The sequence below is a fragment of the Carcharodon carcharias genome, chromosome 4 (genome assembly GCF_017639515.1).
Source record: "Carcharodon carcharias isolate sCarCar2 chromosome 4, sCarCar2.pri, whole genome shotgun sequence".
In the NCBI taxonomy this organism is placed as follows: domain Eukaryota; kingdom Metazoa; phylum Chordata; class Chondrichthyes; order Lamniformes; family Lamnidae; genus Carcharodon; species Carcharodon carcharias.
In genome coordinates this window covers 180,811,555-180,828,374 of record NC_054470.1, presented here as the reverse complement: position 1 = coordinate 180,828,374, position 16,820 = coordinate 180,811,555, and the positions used below count along the sequence as shown (strand labels likewise).

General features: G+C 45.5%; 1 protein-coding gene across 2 annotated transcripts in view; it reads right to left on the bottom strand.

Annotated features, from left to right (window-relative positions):
• Positions 1–16,241, bottom strand: part of hpgd (15-hydroxyprostaglandin dehydrogenase) — an 83,318-nt gene extending 67,077 nt beyond the window's left edge. For both annotated transcript variants that reach the window (XM_041186096.1, XM_041186097.1), the window contains exons 1-4: positions 15,741–16,241; positions 12,910–13,033; positions 10,743–10,849; positions 95–191 (exon numbers count right to left, since the gene is read on the bottom strand). In XM_041186096.1, the coding sequence (XP_041042030.1) occupies positions 95–191; positions 10,743–10,849; positions 12,910–13,033; positions 15,741–15,866 (454 nt within the window). In that variant the 5' untranslated portion in view covers positions 15,867–16,241. The remainder of the gene's footprint in view (positions 1–94; positions 192–10,742; positions 10,850–12,909; positions 13,034–15,740) is intronic.
• Between the last annotated feature and the right edge of the window lie 579 nt (positions 16,242–16,820).

Genomic DNA, 16,820 nt, shown 5'->3' with positions numbered 1-16,820 from the left:
TTCTCTGCAGCATTTTAACAGAATTGTATTCCTGCTAAATAAAGTGCCTTGATAGCCGCATTTTTTAAGGAAACCATTAGAGGCCCTCTCTTACCTGCTAAAGATGCCATGTTCACAATAACTCCTCCTTTTCCGCCATTCTCTTTGCTCATGTACTCCAGAGCCATGTATGTTCCTCTTATCACCGAGGTCTGGCATTTAGAAAGTACAACTTATTTTAAATCAGCTAAAAATCTCAGTTACCTGCTGATAAAGTACAAGTCTGGGTTAGGTATTCAGTGATGAGATGTTTGCCTGTATTAACCTTGTTATATATTATTCCCCAGCAGTGACACATATGGCCTGCAGGGAGCATATAATGGAAACCTGGGCATATACTGTGCATGATTTGTCCTGAGCAGGGGTGGGAAACTTCAGTAACCGAGAAAAACTATTAAAACTCCTTGGAGCAGAGAAATTTAAGAGGATATTTAATCAGCTTTCAAAATTTGGAGAAGTTGTGGTAACAAGGAAAAACAGTTTCCATTGGCAGGTGAATCAACACAGCCACACAGTAAAAAAAGAAAGCCAGTCAGGAGATGGCGAGATTTTGTTTTTACACTCAGCGAGTTCTGATGATCTGAAATGCATTGCCTGAAAGGTTGGTGACAAAGGATTGAATAGTAACTTTCACAACAGCATTAGGTTTATACAGGAGAAAGAGAAATTTGTAGGACTATGGGGGAAGAGCAAGGGTGCAGGACTAAGTGAATGGCTCTGTCATACAGCCACGATGAAGAGCCGGGCTGAAAGAATCTTACAGCACAGGAAGAGGCCTCTGGTACATTGTTTTAAAAATGGTGGGAAAATTATACGCAATATGCATCTGAACTTCCGAAGTGCAGTGAGAGATCAGAAAGTTAACTCCTTAATTGTTGGTTGGTATTACTTTGAAATAGTTATTTTCAATCTTTACGGGGATTTCAGCTCATAATATTCATCTTACTTTGTGTCCCTGGTTGAATCACGGCCTTTGTTTATTTTGGCGATGCTTTTCTGTTTACTTAAGGCAGCCTGCACCTTTGGATCATTTTTACAGTATCTGATCATAATCATATTATTGTTCTTACCTAGGTGCTGAGCTATTACTGTTTGGCATCAAGGCAAAGATTGCAGCAACACTGCAGACTCAAACTCCTATCTGACCACAGATTGTAGCAATTATAAGGCTATTCACTCTTCTCATTTTGGGTGAATCTTCCCCCACATAGACATGTCATGCATGACTGCAGTCAAGCGAGGCTTAAAATGTGTAGGGAGAAACAGAGTGAATGTTTCTGGTATGTGACCTTTCGTCAGAATGTGGAAAAGTTAGAAATGTAACATGTTTTGAGCAAGGGGCGGGTGGGACAAGGACATAAGGAATGTCTGTGACAGCGTGAAAGACTAGAGAGGTTGACTGACAGAAAAGTTAGTCTTCTGGAGCCAAAGGGCAGATGGCAGCACACCTTTTGTTTCATTCCTTGCCCCATCACCATTCCCTTTGGTCCTGGAAGACTATCAATTCTGCTATTCAATCTTTCCTGTCTTCCAACCTATCAGAGGCCTTCCTTTGCCCTTGTCCCACCCAACTCTTGTTCAAAAACTATTACTTCTCCAATTTTTCCCAGTCATGAAGAAAGGTCACAGTAACAAAAGATATAATAATGTGCTTGGAAATTATTTTTTTTAAGTAGAGTTCTAGTGGGGTCTGTGCCTACATGTGTCTGTGTGTGTCTTAATTGGATTAAAGCCAGCTAGTATGGATGCTTTGATGTATAGCAGTTGTGAGATGTTAATTAAGTCAATGTAAGGAGGGTAGAAGGTAAAGTGTAAACTTGCATTTGTTAAAAGAAATCATTCGGGTGAAATCTTACCCTAGCTAGAAAACGCCAAGCAGTGTGTTTATTTTTTTCAGCTTACTAATAAAATTTGTGGTATGAAAGGATGTTATTGTTAGAATAGGTAAAGTAAAAGCCTAGTGATACAATGAAAAATTTGCATTCAAAGAGAAAGATATGTATAAAGGAGAAAGGAGATTGTGTGTAAGGTAGGGGCATTTTAAGATCCAACGAGTGTGAGAAGCCTCCAGCCTGTAAGCCTCAAATCTGTCTGTAAGGACCCAGAGATGAAATAAACTCAATTTGAATGCAACTGCCTGGGGTGTGCTTAGCCAGAGGTCTATTAAAACTATGAGTTTTACTGTTGCCTTAACAAAGGTATAACTGAGAATCAGATTAATTAGGGTATTTCTATAGTTATTATAGTAGTAATTTTGTAGCCTTATGTATGTGTTTACAATCTTTCTTGTATTAATAAATGTTTAATTTAGTTTTATAAAATACCTCTCAACACTCTGTGGTCTTATTACTACTGAATTCAAAGCCTGCATCTTGAAACATACAAATTTCTAAAATGGGTTATAATGGTTGTTTCAAGTTTCCCCCTGGGATTTGAATAACTTAGCCTTTACCATCAGCTGCGTCATAATAATTGGGGGCTCTTTGCGGGATATATTTGAAATTCCTTGGCCAGGATATTGAGGTCAGTGAGCGGGAGAGCAGGGGGGCGGGGCCCGCTCGCCGACATGTAAGATGATGCCGGATGATGCTGGGCGGAACTCCCGATGTCACCCTGCGTCATTTCAATTTTCAGGTCAGCGGGGGCGCAGTCAAATCAGCTGTGCACCCGCCGACCTGTCAACGGCCTACTGAGGCCATTTAAAAAGTAGTTAAGCTCATTAATAGACCTGCCCGTCCAACCTTAATCTTGGCGGGTGGCCGGGAGCCCTGGCGGGCTTCAGAAAAAGCACAGGTGGGATGAGGTTGCATGAGGGTTTTTAAAAATTTAATAAATGTTTGATTAAAAGTGATGGACATGTCCCAACTCATGTGACAGTGTCACATGAAGGGACATGTCAGGGAAGTTTTATTTTTGCCTCTTCACCATTTTTAAATTTGGCGCCGATCTCCCTGAGGCAGCACTTAGCCTCGGAGAGATGAGTGCGCTCTTTCACGCTCATGCACGGAAGAGCGCACTCTCAGCTAAGGGAATTCTCCCCCCACCCCACCAACCCCCCACCCCCACCACCCACCACCACCCACCCCCCGCGCAGGGAGCGCATAGCGCTTCCTGGCGGATATGGCCTTAATTGGCCCGCCCACGTAAAATGGCGGTGTGCCTCACTCCTGCACTCCCACCCCCCCCACCCCCCGCTGGGGGAAAAGTTCTTCCCCTTGATCCTTTTGGAATTGGTAAATTGTAAGGCTAAGAGTACGGGAAGCCCTTTGAATTCAGGAGTGGGTGTGAGGTCATTTTGAAGTGATGAGACTGCAAAATGGCTTTGGTAATTGCTAAGACTTGTCTGGGAGTGGAAGACATAACTCTGGCTGGGTTACAAAAATCATCCAAGAATAAGTTCACAGAACTAACGGATAAATCAAAATTGGGGTTACTTGTGGGGACCAGGAAAGCAGGTATAATTGAAGTGATAGCACAGCATTTGAAGCGGGAAGTGATACCTGACACCAGTGAGTCATAGCTGGAGGTAGTGAGACTTCAGTTAGAAATGAAGAAGCTTGAATTTGAACAAGGAATGGAACTGAAAAAACTGGATCTAGAGGTAGCAGAAAAAGAAAGATTATTTCAAAAAGAAATCGAAATGTGAAAACTTGATCTCCAGAGGGAAAAGTTAGCTATGGAAGAGAGAACCAAGGGAAGAGACAGAGAATATCGGCTTAAAAGGCTGGAAGTTAAAAGAGGGACCGCACATTTGGAGGAAAGGTCTGATGAGGAAAAAAACCTCTAACCTAAAACCCAGTGGGGAGATGTTTAAATTCATACAAGCTCTTCCAAAGTTTGAGGAAAAAGATATTGAAGCATTCTTTATTTCATTTGGGAAGACAGCTAAACAGATGAAATGGCCACCGGAGAACTGGATATTAATGTTACAATCCAGGTTGGTGGGTAGAGTGCATGAGGTATATGCTCTGCTGTCTGAAGAAGTATCGGTGAATTATGATGTGGTGAAAAAGGCTATTTTGAGTGTATATGAGTTGGTTCCTGAAGCACACAGGCAGAAATTTAGGAGTATGAGAAAACAGCCCGAGCAAACTTATATTCTGGTAGAAAGAGTAAAACAAAGTAATTTTGGCCGGTGGAAAAGGGCATTAAAAATAGAGACAACATATGCAGCTCTTAGAGAAGTAATTCCTTTGGAAGAATTTAAAGATTCAATTCCTTCGGTAGTGAGAACTCATGTGGAGGAACAAAGGGTTGAAATGCTAAGACATGCAGCAGAGATAGCTGATGATTATGAATTAGAACATAGAATTAAACCTTTTTTGTCACCCTTTCAAATTGGAAAAGGAGAAAAAGTGGGAAAGGGAAAGGAAGTTGGGTAGTCAGGGAAGAGGAGTAGCTGCAAATTTCCAGCAAGTTTTTTCTTAGAATAAAAGGAAGGTGCTGAGGGTAGAAGTGACATTCAAAAGTTGAAGTGTTTTCATTGTAATAAACTGGGGCACACAGTCGGTGTGTTGGAAATTTCAGGGCAAATCTGTTGGAATTATAGGGGTGCAGAGAAGTTCTGGAAATAAAAGTACTGTGGGTTCTAAGGTTCAGGCACAGGAAAAGCCAGTGGTTTGTGTGCAAGTAAAACAAGGAGAATCTGTGATAGGTAAAAAAGTGGGAATGTGTTTACAGTTTACCCAAGAGAATTCTGAGGAGCAGGTTGCAGAACTGTTTAAAGATTTTGTGTGTGAAGGTAAAGTCTTTCCATACGTACAGGGCGGAGTAAGTAATGATGTTTAAATCTTAAGAGACAAAGGGGCTAGTCAACCCTTAACATTGTAGGATAGTGATATTTGTTGTTCCTAAGGAGTATTGCAGGAACAGGTTCATGGAGAACCTATTCTCTTTGGAAGGTAAATTTAAAAAGTAAGTACAAAACTGGTAAAGTGACTGTTGGGATGATGGAAAAAACTGCCCATTGCAAGGGTTCAATTTATGTAATGATATAGCTGGATCACAAATGTGGGTGATGCCTATGGTAGTTGATCAGCCTGTAGAAGGGTTTTCAAAAAAGGTGTTAAAGAGCAGCATCCTGGATTGTTTCCAGGTTGTGTGTTAATGAGATCACAGGCACAGAGTGAAGCAAGAAAAACAAGGACAGGCAGTTCAAAGGTAGGAAGAAGGTATTGAAACCCAATTAGCAGACACTCTGTTTGATTTAATTGCTCAGAAAGACACAGGAGAGGACCTTTCAGCTGAAGTGTCTAACTCAAGGCAGTCAGCTGAGTTGCAGCAAAAGGATTTGCAATTAAAGTAGTTATATCAGACAATTTAATCAGAAACAGGCAAAACGTGTTCCAGAATATCACCTTAAGGGTGATATTTTAATGAGAAAATGGAAGCCAAAGCATGTCTCAGCAAATGAAAGCTGGAAGGAGGTCCATCAGATTGTTATCCCATTAGGGTATAGAAAGAAGGTTCTGAGGATTGCTCATGAAATTCCAATGGGTGACATTTAGGAATTACAAAGTACAGAAACATTTTTATTGGCCGGAATTGCATAGAGATGTGATCAAATCTGTAGAACATGTTGCGTAAGTCAGGTGATAGGGAAACTATAAGCAGTGATTAAGCTGGCACCTTTAATCCCAATACCAGCATTTGAAAAACCTTTCACTAGGGTCATGATTGATTGTATAGGACCCCTTCCTAAAAGTGGAAATCTGTATTTACTGACAATAATGAATGTGTCTATCGGGTTTCCTGAAGTGATACCTTTAAGAAATATTACAACTAAGATGATTGTGGAAGAGCTAACTAATTTTTTTTTACAAGACATGGTTTACCTAAGGAAATACAATCAGGATTTGCATTTTATGTCACTGCTGTTTAAGGAAGTAATAAACAGTTTGGAGACAAAATAGTTTAAGTCAATGGCTTATCATCTGGAGTCACAAGGGGCTTTGAAAAGGTGGCATCAAACTTTAAAAACCATGATGAGAACGTATTGTCAGGATTATCCACATGACTGTGATAGAGGAATTCCATTCTTGTTATTTGCTATCAGAGACACGACTAATGCATCGACTTGTTTTAGTCTCTTTGAACTAGTTTATGGTCATGAGGTAAGGGGACTGCTGAAATTGAGTTATGAGAAATTGGTGGGTCAAAATCCAGAAACTACTCTTCTGGATTATGTATCAAACTGCAGAGAGAGATTAAACAGAGCATGTGAGTTGGCTAGGAAACATTTATAGGTACCACAACAAGTAACAAAAGTGAAGGCAGATAAGAATGCTAAAGCTCAGTTTTATTGCTGGAGAGAAAGTGTTAGTTCTGTTACCAGTACTGGGTGACTCCTTAAAGGCAAGGTACAGTGGGCCTTACAGGATTGAAAATAAATTGAGTGAAGTAAATTGTTTAATAAATACTCCGGATAGAAGAAAAAAGCAGAGGGTGCGTCACGTAAATATGCTTAAAAAGTACTTTGACAGGGAAGAGGACCAAAAGGAGGTGTTAGTGGTGGCAGATAATGAGAAAGAAGTAGAAATGGAGGATCCTGAAATTGATTTTCTGGTAATCAAATTGGATAATGAAGAGATACACAAAAAGTTAAATGTAATATTGAGTTACCTTCCAAACAAGTGTCAAAGTGATTTGGAAAAGTTATTGCAGTCACACAAAGCTATTTGTGGAAATAAGTTAGGGATGACAGATTTAGCTATATATGATGTCTCTGTGACAGTTTCATCTTCGGTAAGGCAATATCCTTATAGATTAAATCTGGCAAAGTTATCACACGTACAGAAAGAAATTGATTTCATACTTCAAAATAATATCATTGAGTCTAGGCTGCAGTAACTGGAGTTTGCCTATTGTACTGGTACCGAAACCAGATGGAACACAAATACTGTGGGTAGACTATTGAAAAGTGAGTGCAGTGACAAAAGTGGATTCATATCCTATACCATGTGTGGAGGATTGTATTGAGAAAGTGGGACAATCAAAATTTATCACAAAGATTGACTTGTTAAAAGGATATTGGTAAGTACCATTGTCAGAGAAAGCAAAGGAGATATCGGCTTTTGTGATGCCAAATGGACTATATCAGTTTAAAGTCATGCCATTTGGTATGAAAAATGTAACTGCAACATTTCAAAGACTGACAAACAAAGTAATTGACGGTCTAAGCAATTGTGCTATTTATACTGATGACTTAATAGTTTTCAGTCAGATGTGGGAGGAGCATTTACAGCATCTGGAAGAATTATTTATTTGATTACAAGAAGCTAATGTGGTGATGAACTTGGCCAAAAGTGAATTTGGAAAAGCACAAGTTACGTATCTAGGCCATACCATTGGACATGATAAGGTGGCTCCGAGAAATGTTAAAGTCAAGGCTACCATGGATTTCCCAGTGTCCACAACAAAATAAGCAGTTTTGAGATTTCTGGACATGAGTGGGTTTTACCAGAAATTTGCGCCAAATTTCAGCAGTGTTATTGCTCCACTGGCTGAGCTATTAAAAAAGAACAGGAAGTTTTAATGGAACTGGAGTGCCAGAAGGCATTTGATAGCTTGAAAACTGAATTAAAGACGTCACCAGTTTTGGAAGTAACCAATTACACCAAGCAATTTAAGTTGGCCGTTGGTGCAAGCGATATAGGTATTGAGGCCGTACTGTTACAAGAGGTTGACACTAGAATTGAAAAACCGATAAGGTATTTTTCAGGGAAGTTGAATGCACAACAGAGAAGATATTCAACAATTGAAAAGGTAACATTAGGTTTGGTGTTAGCACTGCAGCATTTTGAAATTTGTGTGGCAAACAATTCATCAGAAACAATTGTTTATACAGATCGCAATCCTTTAAAACTTCTGGACAAACTATGAGCCAAAAATGCAAGGTGATTCAGGTGGAGTCTATTCATGAAACCATTTAATCTACAGATAAAACTTGTCGATAAAAACAAAAAGCTGCGGATGCTGGAAATCTAAAACAAAAACAGAATTACCTGGAAAAACTCAGCAGGTCTGGCAGCATCGGCGGAGAAGAAAAGAGTTGACGTTTCGAGTCCTCATGACCCTTCAACAGAACTGGGTGAATCCAAGGAGAGGGGTGAAATATAAGCTGGTTTAAGGTGATGGGGGGGGGGTGGTGTTGGTGGTGGGTTGGGGGTGAGAAGTGGAGGGGGGTGGTGTGGTTGTAGAGTCAAGCAAGCAGTGATAGGAGCACATAATCAAAAGATGTCACAGACAAAAGAACAAAAGAACACAGAGGTGTTGAAGTTGGTGATATTATCTAAACGAATGTAAAGGAGATATGGCTGTGAAAGCAGGTTTTAGTAAACACCTTGTCAAACACCAGGAGAGAAATGGAAAGCAATGAAGGTGAACAATGCAAAAGAGAGATACGGAAATCTTGTCGCAGAAAGGAACAAAACTTCTTCAAGGTAGGCATTTCTTGAAGAGCAGTGGCAGTCAATTAAACAAAGAGATAAAAACAAAAAACTGCAGATGCTGGAAATCCAAAACAAAAACAGAATTACCTGCAAAAACTCAGCAGGTCTGGCAGCATTGGCGGAGAAGAAAAGAGGTGACGTTTCGAGTCCTCATGACCCTTCAACAGAACTGGGTGAATCCAAGGAGAGGGGTGAAATATAAGCTGGTTTAAGGTGCGGGTGAGGGGGGGGCGGTGTTGGGTGGGGGGAGAGAAGTGGAGGGGGTGGTGTGGTTGTAGGGACAATCAAGTAGTGATAGGAGCAGATAATCAAAAGATGTCACAGACAAAAGACATGTCGCTGGGCGAGAGAATCTGATACAGATACGTTATCAAGAGTTTGAAGCTTGAAGGGAAGATTCGACATTTTTAAAACCTGGACACTGAACTGGGATGATTTCTGCTGATACCAAGGATTTGTATATATATCCTTACATTAATGCATGAATCTCGTAATGTAATAGTGTAAGTATAGAAGATAGTGCAAGATGGGTTAACTAAAAATGAAGCCGTCTTTTAAAATAATGACGGTTCATTTTTCGATGAGGAGGGGGATGTCAGGAAGATATAATAATGTTTATGGAAATTATTTTTTTAAATATATTTCTAGTGGGGTCTGTGTCAATGTGTGTATTAATTGGATTAAAACCAGCTAGTATGGGTGCTTTGATGTATAGTAGTTTTGAGATGTTAATTAAGTCAATGTAAGGAATGTAGAAGGTAAAGTGTAAATTTGCATTTGTTAAAAGAAACCATTCAAGACTGTGGGTGAAATCTTAATCTAGCTAGTAGATGCCAAGCAATGGGGTTTTTTTCAGTTTAATAAAATTGGTGGGATGAAAGGATGTTATTTTTAGAAGAGTTAAAGTTAAAAGCCTAGTGATACAATGGAAAATTTACATTCAAAGAGAAAGATGATAAGGAGAAAAGAGAATGTGTATTAAGTAGAGGCATTTTAAGATGCTTTACAAATGTGAAGCCTCCAGCATGTAAGCCACATGTCTGCAAGGACCCAGAGCTGAAAGAAGTTTGTTTTGAATGCCACTCTCCAGGTTGTCATTGCTAGAGGTCTGTTAAATCTATCAGTTTTCCTGTTGCCTTAATGAAGGTGTAACTGAGAGTCAGGTTAATTAGGGGATTTTTGTAATTATTACAGTAGTAATTCAGTTTTATAAAAAAACTCGGTGATCTTATTGAATTTAAAACCTGCATATCGAAACATACAAATTACAAAAATGGGTTATATCAGTTGTTTCAAGTCTCCCCCTAGGATTTGAACAACTCAGCCTTTACCATCGGATGTGACATAATACACAGATATGAAATATTAACTCTGTTTCTCTCTCCACAAATGCTGTCAGACCTGCTGAGTATTCTTGGCATTTTCTGTTTTTGTTTCAGGCTTCCAGCATCCGCAGTATTTTGCTGTTCAAGGCTTAAACCATGCTGGTTGGATCTCCTTGGGGGTGGGATTTGGAAATTCAAACTGAGTCCTCTTAGTGTTTTGACAAAATGGAGACCACCAACCCAAGTGCATGTCTCAAAATGTTAAAATGTTGCTTTTTGACAGCGAGCTTGAGTTGGTACAGCCCTTCCTTGCTGACCAGAATTCAGTATGCATTGCATTGCAAAGCACTGTGGGAGGAGGGAGTCACCTCCAGGCAATATAACAGGGACCCTAGCAGCTGTATAAACAAGTTACTCTAGATACAGACAGATGACAAAATATAACCATAGCCTAAAGTAACTTTCTTCAAACAAATGTGGTAGCATGAAATAAAAATCAATGAAGCACCAATTTTCAACTGAGAATTAACTGACTAATTCCAAAATTTACTGGTGGTGTAAATATACTGCATGTTGTTAAAGCCCTCTGAATTATCAATCACATGGCACGGAGTCTCGTCAACATTAATTTAGTGAGCATGTTCCCAAAAAAAAACTGTCTTTGAAATTCAGCACCACCTTGAATTCTCTTATGATAGGACTGAAAATTTTCTTATCATTTATAAATGGGAGAAAAGTATCTATTTAAACTGGTCTGTACAACCCCAAAACAACAGGATCCTGGATTAAAAATACAATTCACTGCAATTTATTAGCCATTATGAGCAACTTTGAAGCGACATATCTTTGTAAGTAAAGAGGGGTTGCCACTTTATCAGCCAGGGATAATGGTAACTGTGAGATAACTTAAGAACCTTTCCTTTCTTACCAAATTAACATTGATTGTTTGCTCCCAGTTGTTCTCATTGTTTATGCCGGCATTGTTACACACTATGTCCAAACTTCCAAAGAGATCCAGTGTCTTCTTAAAAGCACCTAAACCAAGACAGAATCATAGAATTGTACACCAGTGGAGGCTATTGGGCCCGTCGAGTATGCGCCAGCTCTTTCCAAGAGCAACCCAGTTAGTCCCACTTTCCTGTCCTTTCCCCATGTCACTGCAATGTTTTTTCTAAGTATTTACCCCATTGGCCTTTGAAAGTTACTACTCAATTTGTTTCCCCCACATGCTCAAAAAGTGCATTCCAAATCCTGAGCATTTGTTGTGTCAAACAGATTTTTCTCATATTGGGTGGCATTTAACGGAGGTGACAGGGAAGCCAGCGATGGACCCACATCACCCCTTTTATGGGAAGGCTTGCCGTGCCTGGATAGTGGCACCCAGGCCTGCCACCCGGGATCAAGGACTCCAGAGACCCAGTGAATCAGAGTCTGGCTGCTCTTCGTTGCTTGGCAGTGCGACTGGGGAGATGGTGCCAGCTGCCGGTTTCACATCCGCTCAAGGCCTCAGATCGAGGAGGGTCCCAGGCACAGGTGAGTGATGGGCAGTGGGTGGTGGTGGGAGGGGTGGGGGGTTGGGGGGGAGAGAGAGGAGGGGAGGTTTTACAAGGAGGGGAGGGGAGAACAGCTAGGACAGGGGTGGGGGGGTGGGGGGGGTGTGGCTCTCAGTGGACGCCCCCACTTTTTGTGTCAGGTTACTCGATCAGGCACTGGGAGCCTGACGATGAGGGGCCCTCCTCCCACCAGGTGCCTGCAAGCAAACACACAAGGATTTACTTTTCGGGCTTCCCCCACACTGATTACCTCCTGCCTGCTGCCGGGTTAATACCAGTGGCATGGGATAAGACCCTTAAATGGCCATTAATTGCCCACTTAAGGGCCTCAATTAGCAGCAGGGGAGGTAGGCTGTCCACAGGCTTTGAAGGCAGCAGGGTCCCGACCCACCCCCCTCCTGTCTGATTAAACGCCTCCCCCACACTCCATCAAACACACCATGGGGGGAGGGCATAAATTCCGCCCATTGTCTCTGCCTTAAAGCTGTGCCCTCTCATTATACAATCCCCAGCCAATGGAACGATTCTCTCTTTTTTTACTCTACCCGAAACCTTCATGATTTTAAACACCTCCATCAAACATCCTGTTCACCTTCTCTGCTCGAAGGAGTTTGCTGGAAAAGATCTCTCATATCTTTGATGGTGTTCACTTTTTGTAAATGACTAGTTAATAACTAGTTAGTTCACTGCTCATTATTTTCAAAAAAATAGGAAAATTTGCCCATTCTCCCCAATGTGCTGGTTGTACTGAGAGTATGGTTTAAAACCTGCCAAGTCTCTGGTCATTTGTTTTGCCTTGGTCTGAATTTTGGCCTGATTTATGCTCCTGCGATGTTTAACATCATTCAAAGTATTGTATAAATACAAGTTAATGTTTATTTTAATCCCACATATTTCTCCTTTGCCCATCTTTAATATTATGGGTCTTCATCTCAGTCCCTGGAGAATGCAATTATTGACTTGGCTTCAATAGTCCCTCACATTGATACATTCCCCACTTCTAGTGACTAGCTATATACCACCAACATAGACGAAAAGCACTGCACATTTTAAAAATAATGAATTTATGATGAGGCTTCTCGATTCTTTTTGAAGTGATACTGCACTCTCCAGAAACAACTGTGGTTATCCTAGCAGCTTAACACAGGTATTATAGAAAAAAAAGATTTGCATTTACATAGCAGATTTCATGGTCACGGACATCTCAAAGTGCTTTATGGCCGCTGAAGAGTTTGTTAAAGTGTAATGACTGTTGTAGTGTAGGAAAAGCTGCTGATTTGCACTCCTGACATCTCATTAGTTTTAAATGGATTAATGGTGGGAATCATTTGATATGAAAATGCTTCCCATCTACGAGGCAACATCTGGTTGACGTAGATACAAAATATCTTAGACGTGTGTATTTGACATTTATCATAGGATATGTTAACTATATACCTCAATCAGTAACCTGTACAAAATTATAAATCCAACACACTGCTGCAGATCACATTACTAACAGTACGTTCCTTCCAGAGGATAAACCTGTCCTGAACCACTTACATTTTAATTGATCTTCTGATCCCACATCGCATACTATGAATACACTGTGAGTAGCATCAAACTCCCCATCCAATTCCTTCTTGCATGCTTCACCTGTACTTCTATTCAAATCCACAAGAGCCACCTAGACATAAAAGGAATGAGAGAGAGAGAGAGGGGGAAGGCAGGGGAGGGGGAAGGGAGAGGTGGGGGGGAGAGGCGGGGGGGAGAGGGGAAAGGGGGGGGAGGGGGAAGGGGAGAGGGGGAAGGGGAGAGGGGGAAGAGAGATGGGGGAAGGGAGGGGGTGGGGGAAGGGAGGGGGTGGGGGAAGGGAGGGGGAAGGGAGTGTGGGGGGAAGGGAGAGGGGAGTGGTGGGGGAAGGGAGTGGGGGGGGGGAGGGAGTGGGGGGGGGAAGGGAGAGGGGGGAGTGGGGGGGGAAGGAAGGTGGGGAGGGGGGAGTGGGGAGGAAGGGAGAGGGGGGAGTGGGGGAGAGGGGGGAGTGGGGGAGAGGGGGGAGAGGGGGGAGTGGGGGAGTGGGGGGGGAAGGGAGAGGGGGGAGTGGGGGAGAGGGGGGAGTGGGGGAGAGGGGGAGTGGGGGAGAGGGGGGAGAGGGGGGAGTGGGGGAGTGGGGGGGAAGGGAGAGGGGGGAGTGGGGGGGGAAGGAAGGTGGGGAGGGGGAGTGGGGAGGAAGGGAGAGGGGGGAGTGGGGGAGAGGGGGAGTGGGGGAGAGGGGGGAGAGGGGGGAGTGGGGGAGAGGGGGAGGGGGAGTGGGGGAGAGGGGGGAGAGGGGGGAGTGGGGGAGTGGGGGGGAAGGGAGAGGGGGGAGTGGGGGAGAGGGGGAGTGGGGGAGAGGGGGGAGAGGGGGGAGTGGGGGAGAGGGGGGAGTGGGGGGAGTGGGGGAGAGGGGGGAAGGGAGGGGGAGGAGAGGGAAGGGAGAGTGGGGGAATGGGGGAGAGGGGGAAGGGAGAGGGGGAGGGGAGAGAAGGGAGAGGGAGTAGTGGAGGGCAGAGGGGGCAATGGGGGGAAGGGAGAGGGGGTAGTGGGGGGGCAAGAGGGAGCAGTGATGGGGAGAGGGGGAGGAGGTAGTGGGGGGAAGGGAGAGGGGGGAAGGTCGTGGGGGGAAGGGAGAGGGGGGAAGGGAGAAGAGGGGAGAAGGGGGTAAAGTTGGGGAATGGAGGGGGTAGAGGGTGGGGAAGGTAGGAAGAGAGGGGGAGTGGGGGAGGAGAGGGGGAATGGGGGGGAAGGGGGGGAGGAGTTGGGGAGAGGGGGCGGAGTTGGAGGAGGGGGAAAGAGTGGGGGGAGAGAGGAGGAGTGGGGCGGGAAAGGGGGAGGAGTGGGGTGGAGAGGGGAGGTGTGGGGGGGTGGGAGAGGGGGAGGTGTGGTGGGGTGGGAGAGGGGGAGGTGTGGGGGGGTGGGAGAGGGGGAGGTGTGGGGGGGTGGGAGAGGGGGAGGTGTGGGGGGTGGGAGAGGGGGAGGTTTGGGGGGGTTGGAGAGGGAGGTGTGGTGGGGAGAGGGGGTAGAGTGGGGAGGAAGGGAGAGGGGGAAAGGAAGGAAGGGAGTGGGGAAAAAGAGTGGGGGAGGGAGAGGGGAACGGGAGTGGGGGGAAGAATGGGGGGAAGGAAGATGGGGAAGAGTGGGGGGAAGAGTGGTGGGGGAGAAGAGGGAGACGGGGAAGAGTGGGGGGAAGGACGAGAGGGGAGAGTAGAGGGGGAGAGTTGGGGGGGAGAGTGGGGGTGTGGCGAGTGGGGGGTGGGTTAGTGGGGGGTGGGTGAGTGGGGGGTGGGTGAGTGGGGGGCGGAGAGGGGTGAGAGTGGGGGGCAGGAGAGTGAAGGGTGGGAGAGTGGGGACAGAATGGGGGGGAGTTGGGAGGGAAGAGTATGGGAGAGAGTGAGTGGGGCGGGGAGAGTGAGTGGGGGCGGGGAGAGTGAATGGGGGGGGAGAGTGAGTGGAAGGGGAGAGAGATTGTGGGGGGAAAGAGAGTGTGGTGAGGGAGAGAATGGTGAGGGGAGAGTGAGGGGGAGAGAGTGGGGGGAGAGAGTGGGGTGGGAGAGAAGAGTGGAGTGGGAGAGAAGAGTGGGGTGGAAGAGCAGGTGGAAAGTGGGGCAGAGTGGGGGTGGAAGTGAGGGTGGAGAGTGGGGGTGGAAGAGAGGGAACAGAATTGGGGTGGAAGAAAGATGGGAGAGTGGAGAGGGAAAGAGAGGTGGGAGAGTCGGGCGGGAGCGTGGTGGGGGGGAGAGTGGGACGGGGAAGAGAGGGGGAGAGTAGGGGGAAGAGAGGGGAGAAAGTGGGGGGGAGAGCGGGGAAGGGGGGGAGAGCGGGGAAGGGTGGGAGATCGAGGGGGGAGGGGGGAGGGAAGAGAGGGGAGAGAGTGGGGGGGAAGGGGGGAGAGTGGGGGGAAGGGGGAAGAGTGGGGGGGAAGAGATGGGGAGAGTGGGGGGGAAGAGAGGGGGAAGAGAGGGGGAGAGAGAGAGATGAGGGGGTAGAAAGAGACAAAGGGGGAAAGAGACAACGGGGGAGAGAGATGGGGAGATGGGGGGGTCGAGAGAGAGATGGGGGGAGAGGGAGAGATGGTGGGGAGAGGGAGACGGGGAGAGAGAGATTAGGAAGGGAGGGGAAAGGAAGAGAGGTGGAGAAATGGAGAGGGGGAGAAAGAGAGGGAGAGAAAGAAGTGGGGAGGGGGGGAAAGAGGTGTGTGGGGGGAAGAGGTGGGGAAGGGAGAAGTGGAAAAGGGGGTGGGTGGTATAAGAGAAAAGAAGGGAGAGAGAGTAAAAATATTTACATTAAACAAGGTAAAGTATAAAGACTCAGCAGCTGAACTCGCTTCCTACAGGTTGAGGGAGACAAGATTGTACCTTTGCTCCGCATCTCAGCAGCGCCTCACTGAACGATCTGCCGATCCCCTGAGCCGCTCCTGTCACCAGCGCCACTTTCCCAGTGAGATCCATCTGGGTCCCGGTGGGAGCTGCGAGCTCCTCCATCCTGGGGTTCAAATCGAGCCGGCAGGTCGTGGGCTGCCCGCTGGGCGGCTGCTGTGCTCCCTGGTGTCAGGGGCAGGCACTCTGCAAGATCCAGCAACTTGTTTCGCTCTCACGCACAGGGCTTGCACCTCAATTGTTGCATCACGTGCAGGCACACTGGCTTGCAAAACATTGCTCAGGGACGGGAGGTGAGCTACCAGCGCTTCAAACCTATTGCAGACTCCCGGCTCTCCCCACGGTGAAACCTGGATCCCATTCACGCACCATTCCTCATCTCTCTCTCTCCCTCTCTGTGCGAGTCGCAAATGAGAGTCACTGGTTCGCTTTCCACCGTGCAGCGATTCAGAAACTGCAATTATGTAATTGGAGTGAACTCGTCCAAAAGTTGAATAAAAACAGCTCTGTTAAGAAACGCAGACTGGGGGGATTAGCTGACTCTTATCATTGCGGCAAACTCCAGACACCTAGCCTCTGGAAATAACGGATGTGCAATTTTCTAGCCCCTTACATACAGGACCTTTTTTTTAAAATTCTATCAGGGGCTGTGGGTGTTGCTGGTAAGACCAACACTCGTTGCCCATCCCAAAATGCCCTTGAGAAGGTGGTGGTGAGCCACCGTCTTGAATGGCTGCAGTCGTGGTGTAGGCACACCTGCAGTGCTGTTAGGAGGGGAGTTCCAGGATTTTGACCCAAGGACACTGAAGGGAAGGCCATATATTTCCAAGTCAGAATGGTGAGTGGCTTGGAGGGAAATTTGCAGGTGGTGGTGTTCCCATGCGTCTGCTGCCCTTGTCTTTTTAGGTGGTAGAGGTCATGGGTTTGGAAGGCGCTGTCGAAGGAGAGTTGGCAAGTTTTTGCAATGCATCTTGTAGATGCTACACACTGCTGCCACTGTTCATCAGGGGTGGAGGGAGTGAATGTTTAATGCCTATGACACAAAGCTGGGTGGGAGGG